This window comes from Seriola lalandi, unplaced genomic scaffold, assembly GCF_002814215.2.
Source record: "Seriola lalandi dorsalis isolate HSWRI2012SDOR001 ecotype SW California unplaced genomic scaffold, Sedor1 jcf7180002054855, whole genome shotgun sequence".
NCBI classification, from domain to species: Eukaryota; Metazoa; Chordata; class Actinopteri; order Carangiformes; family Carangidae; genus Seriola; species Seriola lalandi.
In genome coordinates, this window is record NW_019525408.1 from 718,494 (window position 1) to 728,305 (window position 9,812).

Genomic DNA, 9,812 nt, shown 5'->3' on the forward strand with positions numbered 1-9,812 from the left:
ATCCCCCCCCACCACCTCCCACCCACCCAACCACCGAACCAACCGTTCTCTTTCACTCTCTCTTCTCTCTCCCCTGCAATTTTCCATAATGCCTTACAGATTTTACACTCAATCCACCTTTGCGATGACAAGGCTTTGAGGAAATCCAATTCCACCAAGCTGTTTTCAGAACTTACTCTCCACAGGCACACACTCGCTCTCACACTCACTCACTCACTCACACACACACACACACTCACACACACACTCACATACGCACACACACACCACCATCTCCACAAATTAGTCAGGGAACAAATTACCTGCATTCTGAGTGTGATCCCACGCACTTTGCCGGCTGCCTTACACAGGTCCCCTTTTGAAGAGCAGCCATGTGATTTCTCTCTCTTTTGCCCTGCAGGCCCCTTTGCCTTCTGCGAGGGATTCTGGAGTTGAATTTTAAAACTATGTATGGCTGCTGCCTGCGCTTATCAGCGCGTGCACAAGCGGCATGCAAATCAGACCAGGATCACACACCGCATTGGAGGCCTACACTCAAAGGCAAGCTTAATTGCTAATTGGGTATCTAGGTGTGAAACTCACACTGCCAATGAGAAGCGGGAATGTGGATGTTTTAAGGCCAGTGGTTGAACTAATTAATTTTAATCTGAATGTTATTAAAAATTGTGGATTCCTTGCATTTTCTATGAAAAACAGCCCAGGAGAGTGCTGTGGCAGTACTTTTAACAGCAATTGGACATGTTGTGGTCTGTTTTTTACACTCCCTGATGTCATTAGGGTTAGTGTGGTGGTGGTGGTGGTGGTGGCGGTGGTGTTGCTGTGCTGATGTGGTCATCAGTTATTATACAGCAACTCTGACCTTTGTGAAGCATAAAGCCAATGAGGAACTGATCAGGAAGTGTCTGTCCTCTCTTGAGGGACAGATGTTTTGGAGGGATGTGAGGTGCTACTTTAGATGTGATGTTTTTGTGTGAATGGAAAGATGGTGATCAGTCAGGTGGCTTATGATCGTGTGTGTGTGTGTGTGTGTGTGTGTGTGTGTGTGTGTGTGTGTGTGTGTGTGTGTGGAGGGTATAAGGGGCATTTTTTGTCCTGGTACTGGATTGGGTTATAGCCACCTTGTTGGTTTTGTCACTGACTGAACTTTGTGACTTTGTGGGACTGTTGTGTTGAAGGAGGGTTTGAGCTGCTGAACAATGGGGCAGCAACATCAGGAGGAGTGTGACACTGCTCCCCCCCCCCAAAAAAAAGAAACAAGGGGGGGCAAAGGCCAGCTGTGGAAGGTCCAGATGTGCACGTTGATCCGACTCGGACAAAACAAGACGATCACATTTTATCGGGCAGCGTTTGTTTTATTCTGAAAATGCGACACACATACCTGCCACTGACACAGCGACAGCCCAAAAAAAGCCGCAGGCGCTACAATGCTAATGTTGTCGGGGGCTTTGACTTCTCCCAGCCATTGCAAAGACGCTGCTCCGTGTGACAGCCACGGCGCCGCTCTTCCCCCGGTGTGTTCGCTATAAGCCCCCTCTCCACATTTTTGCAGGTGTGTTGGAGGAAGAAAAAAAAGACAGAAAGAAGAGCCAACCTCGTCACATCTGTTAACCTTTAGAAAAAAAAAAGAAGAAAAAAAAAAAAAAAAGGAAAAAGTCAGCGCGGTAATGGACGAAACGGATATCATGGACTTAACGCATCAGAAAGCGAGAAAGCGACCGCGTCCAATCAGTTCTGCGGATGAGTCCGTGCACGCTTCCCTCAAACGGCTCCCGATCCGAGCGGCGGAGTGCAGGGAGCCCTCACTGATGTTCGCAGTCAGAGGAGAGCCTGTTCCCGCAGCGTCTCTCAAGCAAAATGACCATTCGGTGACTTCTTCTCCAACCACAGTGATGCCGGCGCAGGTAAACGCGTAAATTCCGATATTGAATGGGAAATAAGAAGGAAAGAAAGAAAGAAAGAAAGAAAGAAAGAAAGAAAGAAAGAAAGAAAGAAAAAACACAGAAACACTGGGGTCGACCTGTCACTTCAGCTGGAGGAGCGAAGTGAATAGCTTTTATTGAATGCAGTGTGTGAATAGATTGTCTTGCTGCTGTCCTTAAATGTAGAGTGCGCACTTAATTGTCACGTATATTTCAATGTCTCGCACGCACACTCCTCTTGTTTCCTTGTTTCCTACTTTCATTTACTGTTAATCTCTTTTTTCCCCCAGCAAATCCAGTCATCTTCATTAAATGCGATCTCCCAGACACTATTTTCTTCCCTCCCATCCTCACTCAGTGCTCTGAAACTTTTGGGGGGTAAAGTCATTTTTTTCTGAGAGCTGAAAAGAAATTGTCTTGCTAATGGTGTTTGTAGGTTAACAGGAGACAGTTTCTCCAAATCCTATTACAGTATTCAAATCAAGAGTCATTATTGCTCATTTCCAAGACTGTGAGATTGATGCTCCAAATTAATTTGGTTTTGGAGATTATGGCCCACAGGAGTGGATGCATGTGCTTTGTGGCAACATTCAGGTCAAGGTCAGGCTGCTCTAACTTGCACAGAAAAATCTTCCCTTACACTCCTACACTGTGGAGTGTGTTACACGGCAGAGATATTTAGATTTTTGTGTCTGATTTTAAAAAAAATGTATTTTCTAGATCTAAATATTCACAACCGTATTCATAAACTCCTGCATGGTTGTAGTAAGAGTGTCTTTTTTTCATCTTTGATTTGCAGCAGGAAAACAGAATTCGATGCATCTTCTTGTCAATCTCACCTCCACGTGTCATTGTGTTTTCTCCCTTGTCTTGTCTGAAACAGGATAATCGCTCCAGCATGTCCAGGCCCATGATCACACGGTCACCAGTGTCTCCCTTGAGTAACCAGGGCATCCCCACACCTGCACAGCTCACCAAGTCCAACGCCCCTGTGCACATCGATGTGGGCGGACACATGTACACCAGCAGTCTGGCCACCTTAACAAAATTCCCAGAGTCCCGGTGAGTCTGCTCTACCTTGATTGTGTATTTTAAGTGTGTTATGGAGATAAAGTTTGTGGGGTTTTTTTTTTTTTGGGCCACGAGTGAAAGTTTGAGTGTTTTTGCGTGGAACAGGAAATGAAATTGTGAAAAGGTTCTGCGTTGTTGTGGGGAGTTCATTCTGTTCGAGTCAGACGTGTTTGTCAGCATCACTGTTGTAATGCCATCCTGTTTTATGTTTAATGTCATCCTGTGACATTAAACAGTCAAATGTCACATCTCTTCAAATCACAAAAATATCCCATGGATGCACTCACAAATGGTACAAATGCTGAGCTTTTTTAATCAAACATTTGCTCCACATATCTTCCTTCATCAGTCGCTTTAGGATTTATCAAGGTACTATCACAAAATGTCTCCTTGTCAAGTATGAAGCCTACAGTTATTTTGAGTGGTAAACAATTTGTAGGAGCTTTCAAGTGCAGGATGCAGCGCTCAGACAAAAGCAACTTGGTTATTCTGACAGATGTCACAGCAGCAGTAAAGGGCCAAAGGGCATGGGGCCATCTGGAGGCTGGGAGGCCGCACTGTCGCTCCGAGCCCGGGCCTGAGGGTGACTGGCACCCTGCCTAGGGCAACAAACAACCAGCTGGCCCTGACCTCTCCAGACCACCTCTGTTTATAATTTTTTTCATTTCTTTCTGTCTGTCTTTATTTTTCCTTCTGTCTTTCTTTCTATCCTTCTTCCTTTTCCGGCTGATGCGATCTTGGTAATCTGTGCAAGTCTGTGCTAAGGTGTGAAAAACATTTCAGAGCTTGAGAAAACTGAGTGAGTCACACACATGCTCTTGCTTCACTGTGTCATTTTTGATTCTCTTTCTGTGTTTTTTTTTCTTTTTTACATCCTTTCTCTCCCACCACATAAGGTGCAGTAATGATCTCCAGAGCAGCACTGTAGAGATGATGTTTTAAATAGAATCATGCTATGAACTTTTGTTAATGTTGACATGTTGTCCCTCTCCCTCCCCTCCCTCTCTGTCTAACCTGCCACCCCTCCCGCCTCTGTGGGTAGAATTGGCCGTCTCTTTGATGGCACAGAGCCTATAGTCCTGGACAGCCTGAAGCAGCACTACTTCATTGACAGGGATGGACACATGTTCCGCTACATCCTCAACTTCCTCAGGACGTCCAAGCTCCTCATCCCAGATGACTTCAAAGTGAGTGGATGTCCATCCTAGAAACTGTGAATTCCCATCAGCCAGTCAGCAATCCTACAACTTAGCGCGCACAATGAATGCTAAGGCCATTGGATGCCTTTGGTCACTGCTCTTCCTTGAATTGCTGAAAAAAAGGTTCCCATGCTGGAGACAAAATATCAGGGCTCTTCCAAACAAAGCTCAACCCTGATGCATTTATTCATCATGGGATGCAGTTTGTTCCCCTCCAGCTAGTAGCAGCCAAAGATTCTTTTGAGATATGTAAGGGAAGCGATAAGCTTGAATCTGTGGCGCCCATGACCGCATTGCATGTGCTAAATTTCGCCATGGCTGTATGTTCTCGTGCCACTTCTCCATCCATGGCGAGTCTCACTGTATGTGACACATTAGCATTCCTTCTTTTTTACTCTTATGTGTCATTTAGTCAGTAATTACTTTGCTTGCCCTGGGAGAAAACAAATAACCACATTATCTGATGGACTGTCCGCAGTGTGACTCAATCAGTGGAAAGTATGTCAGCTAAAATAAGCAAAGACAAAAGACAGGCTCAAGTTCAAGCTGAGGCCACATTCACATTGGGTAGATTTATGAGAGGAGCATGAGAAAACTTAAATGTGGTGCGATTTTAGGCTCTGCAGTCCTGCGGGTAAAGGATCTCCTCCTCTGCCCCACGCAGCCCTGTGTTACATGTCGCACCACATCTCCTCCACTCGGTATCTTTTGTAATTTTTGCTGAATAGTGTCTTGGCCTGGGTTTATTGCTCGTTCATGTAGAACGGTGGTTTCGAACTTCTCAGTTGTGTCTTTTTTTGGGTTTGGATGCACATTAGAAAGAAAATCACAACCTTAAACTGATTAAGTTGAGCCTGTTTTTGGTTATTTTGTTCTGTGGCATAGCAACATGTGCTTCATACTGCGTTTAGCTAGCAGCCTCCAGTTCAGTGCAGTCTACCTTGACAACCAGGGGATGTATCTTTTAACAATACATGTAAATATGTTATTGTTGGAACGTTTGAAAGAGTTTGTGGTCTTTTTCTGTCAACAAAATCATTCTAAATATTCATCATTATATATTTACTAAATATTAATTGATACAACCTTAATTTATGTTGGAAAGTAATGGGTTTCCACTGTTTATCTCAAAGCCCTGCATAATATTATGACCGTAGTTTTGAAATTTTATACAGCTTGTTCGCGGAGCATTTTTGACTTATTAGAGCTAGTAGACAGGAGACAGTATAGAGCTGGCAGGAAATAGAGTAGAGATAACCTCTAAGCCACCAAGAAGCCCCAAACCTGCTCCTTAAAAACATTCGGTACTGATGAGATTTGTTACTAGCTGACCTGGTGCAGTAAAAATGAACATAAACAGAACCACAATATCAAGCAACATATTTAATACAATTTCTTTCCCCTCTTTCAGGACTACAGTCTGCTGTATGAGGAGGCGCGGTACTTCCAGCTGCAGCCCATGCTTGCGGAGCTGGAGCGCTGGCGTCAGGACCAGGAGCTGGGCCGGGTGTCACGTCCCTGCGAGTGCTTGGTGGTGCGTGTTGCGCCCGACCTGGGCGAGAGGATCACGCTCAGCGGCGACAAGGCTCTGATCGAAGACGTGTTTCCGGAGATTGGTGATGTCATGTGTAACTCTGTCAATGCCGGATGGAACCATGACTCCACACACGTCATCCGCTTCCCGCTCAATGGGTACTGCCACCTCAACTCTGTCCAGGTAATCAGAGATTTTGGCTGCTGTGGGTGTATGGTCATTTATACTGGGTGGTTTATTCCTCAATAAGTATAAACACTGAAAGTTTGGATAGAGGAGTGTTTTTTTTCTGTATTTTTTCCATTGAATTATAAGCCCAAGGAGCTGAGGTGATGATCTGTTCATTCAGCTTCTTTTCATCTGCTGTTAGACTGTAGACTTTTCAAATTGTACTTATGTCTGATTGCAAAATCTTATCTTTTTTAATCTAATCGAATCACAAGAACAGCCTTGCAGAAAAATAAGTTCTTTGATGAGTTCATCAAAGCATCAGTTTAGTAAGCCATCATTACGCAAGTCTACCACCATCTTTACTTTTCTGTGATCTGACTGGAATAATGATTTTGACTTTTGCTCTGGAGCCGGTGAATAGTCAGCTACAGTAGTTATTTCTTATGTATCCCTTTGCAACACTCATAATACGGTCCTCACATCTTTCCCAATATTGACTCCTGTGTTCATTGAAAAACAGTTACAAGTAAATCCTTATGTCATTTTGGGTGTTTTAAACTTTCAATCTTAAGCGGACATCGTTGCCAACCTGCTAAAATTGGACAGTAAATTGGCTCATTGTTGACTTCATCCCATCAAGTGAAGGAATATTGGGCGTCTTAAATCATGGTGGAGAGTCACATGAATGTGCACACTCGGGTGGGGGGAAACTGGCTGACAGCAAGAGGAAGTAGGCAATTCAGGATGCTGTGAAACACATAAGTAGACATAAGATGAGACGATGCCCCTGAGTGTCTGAGGGGGTTGCTGGATCAATGCTCAATTTAAAATCAAAATCAAGCCAAGCAACTCCATATATTTTTGTTAGGGAACATCCGAGAAACAAATCAGTGGGACACATTTTCAGTAAGATTTCTTACCAAATAGTTCAAAGACAGAGTTACACAGATCCACGTGAATCCAGATGCATAAGTGGAGGAATACCAGTATTTTTTCTGCAGGATTGTGGTACAGCAATGAAGTTAGAAAACTAGTCTTTCCATAACATTTTTAAGTTGTTGGGAAAGTTGTGATATGCAGAGGAGCGAAACTATAACTTGAAGTCTTTCATTATCCAAGTTCCTTTGAAGGACTGAAGGCCAGTGTGCTCTTGACACTGTATAGAAAGGATTTAATATTATTCTATCCTTTGGGTTCTAGGCCAAACCGTACTTGTAAGACTTAAAGCAGGACTGTAAAATCAAAGCTTCTATATTCAGAAAAATGTGTTAAATTCATCTTTTATATTCAGCATGTATTTGGCAATATTGTATTTCTCTAATTATATATTGATATTTCACTAATTAATTGATGGTAAAATCCTCAGATATGCATCAATAAAAGATGGAGGAGAGGCATATTTAAAAAGATTTCACAATGATTTGGACTGTGTCTCCATCTGAGGAAGTCAAATCTCCATCTCCTTCCCAAAACACACACAAACAAACCCGTCTCTGAAGTGTGTGAGTCGTGGAGAGCGAGCAAGAGAGTGAGCATGCTCCCTGGCAGGTTGTCCCCAGGCAGGGCCCATAATCCTGTTTGGTTATTAAAGCACGCCGGCGGTGGATGCTGTATCTGCGGCTAATGGAGGCAGGGCGGGGGTTTTGAGAGAAAGAAGGGGGGCATAGAGAGCTGCCAGCAGTAGGGGGACCTTTGTAGTTTTGGCGGAGGCTTGGGCCTGGGGCTGGGGGAGAAATGGGGAGAGGGGGTTTTGCTGAGCAGCCCACACTGAGCCAAATGGCAGAGAGAAAGCCTCACTGCTCCCTGGGGCCTCTTCGATGGAATGTGATCCTACAGCCCCCCCGGACACGTCTGTAGATGTCTGCAAGGCTGCGAGATCAGGAACAGCTACACACACACACACACACACACACACACAGAAAAACACACATATACACCAGAAAACAATGAAAATGAGGCATGAGGCAAAATGAGAGGCTCTTGGTTTTGTGGAAGTCTCATCCAAATTCCCGTCACAGGCCGTATGTCGCTGCAGCTTACTCCCAAAGCTGTTTCCAATGCTAGACTTAGCACTAACTCTGCAGCATATAAGTGAAGGAGTGTCAGATTATTCTATGCTTTCCAGTTTCGCAGTAATGAACAAAAGGTTAGAGGTTACATTAATGTTTTAGCACCATAGTTTACGATGAATTGTAGACCTCCACAAATGATTTATCTGGCATCTGGATTACAAGGTTGACCCTGGCCTCAAAGATAGATGAGTAAGCGCTATCTGTATCGGACTGCTTATAATGGGTGCTAATGATGCTTTTTCCTTCTATAAGCGATGTCCTGTATTGGTACTGAAAGCTCCCTCCTTCTTTACGTTCCATCTGTTTTTTAGGTTCTAGAGCGTCTCCAACAACGTGGCTTCGAGATTGCCGGCTCCTGCGGCGGAGGCGTGGACTCATCCCAATTCAGCGAGTACGTCCTGAGGAGGGAACTGAGGAGGACAGGTCAGCGAGGACCCAATTCAAACAGGATAAAGCAGGAGCAGCTGGACTAGAATCCTCCAGAGCAGCAGGAGGTGCTAGACTTTTCTGCGGCAGCCAAACGCTCTATGCTGCAGAGCTCTGTGGACTCTGTTTTTCTTCGTTTCCTTGTTGATGTTTTGTTTTCTTAAACTTGAGAACCATCTAGAGAATAAAAAAGAGGTGCAACAGGAGATTTTTGCCATAAGAAGATACAAGACATTTGATAAGTTTGAGATTGCAAGGACATTTGTGATTGTCTAGCCCCCATAAACCAATTTTAAAAGGATTTATATATGCTGGATCCCCAAACAAAGTTTGTTTTAAAACTTGGAGCCTACATTAGGTTGAATATGATTTCTATTATACCCATATAAATTAAAAAGGCTTTTATCGCTTATGTAGTATGTTGCATAGCTTGTCACCAGTGACTTGATTTTGTTGTCTCACTGGCCAATTGGCTACGTCTGTTTTTATCCCTCGCTGTAAAAAGGTCACAAATGTGTTGCATACAGTACAGAATGTCTCAGTTGTCATAAACAATTAGTTTCAACAAAGCATCTTTTTTTTTTTTTTTTTTTTTTTTTACAATTAACATGATGTTGAATATTGTGATACAAATGAAGTGTTGTTTTTTTTTGTTGTTTTTTTTACCTTAATGGAAGTTCTTTTATTGGATTACGCCATAAAATATAGTTGACATTAGTATCATCAAAAATTTTACATCAAAGACCATTCTATAAGCAGTAAAGAAAATAATTTAGTAAATTATTATGTCACACCATTTGCCTCATTGGGGAGTATGAACTACTAACCCCCATGTGCTACCTTGGGAATTATTTAATTGGATCATAATATTCCTCTGAGTGATGACCTGTAAAGTTTTTCATTGTATATGTGTTTGTGTTTTTTACATTGAATCTTTTTCAAGCAAATTTGTTGCCTCAGACATGACTGAACAGATTAAAAGCTTATTGTACTACCCACTCCAAGATCACTTTTACTTGTAGCACATATTGATATGAAGTTGAATATAAAGTATTTCTAAGACGACTGACCCACCTACGCTCCCTAGATTTGAGTTAAGAGGAATGTAGCAAAAAATGTGAAATAAATCTCAACTAAAGTTGTCATGGTGTCTGTTCGCTGTTTTTACATTGCTGTAGGGACTGCTTTCACATTTGCTACGTCTGTCCTGCTCTGCATTTGGAGCACAGTGGTTAGATAGTTATCCTTTAAACCTGAATTTACAGTATCTATTCTACCTCTGAAGATTCTTTCTATCATCCTGAATGTGTTCAGTGGCAAACAAGGAGCAAGATCTTGTACATTACGTTGTGTTTTAGCTCTCTACAACCAGAGAGGTGAAGCTAACTTTACTAAGGCAATATTGTACCTTGGAGGATTT

At 43.0% G+C, this 9,812-nt stretch overlaps 1 protein-coding gene across 2 annotated transcripts in view; it reads left to right on the top strand.

Moving 5' to 3' along the window:
* kctd1 (potassium channel tetramerization domain containing 1) overlaps window positions 1-9,535 on the top strand; it is a 13,074-nt gene extending 3,539 nt beyond the window's left edge. The window contains exons 1-5 of one of the 2 annotated variants that reach the window (XM_023427184.2): window positions 1,069-1,901; window positions 2,803-2,981; window positions 4,033-4,177; window positions 5,601-5,906; window positions 8,278-9,535. In XM_023427184.2, the coding sequence (XP_023282952.1) occupies window positions 1,665-1,901; window positions 2,803-2,981; window positions 4,033-4,177; window positions 5,601-5,906; window positions 8,278-8,439 (1,029 nt within the window). In that variant the 5' untranslated portion in view covers window positions 1,069-1,664 and the 3' untranslated portion in view covers window positions 8,440-9,535. Of the gene's footprint in view, window positions 1-1,068; window positions 1,902-2,802; window positions 2,982-4,032; window positions 4,178-5,600; window positions 5,907-8,277 lie in introns of those variants that run through there. The other variant, XM_023427185.2, reaches the window with a different exon arrangement.
* The last annotated feature ends 277 nt before the right edge of the window (window positions 9,536-9,812 follow it).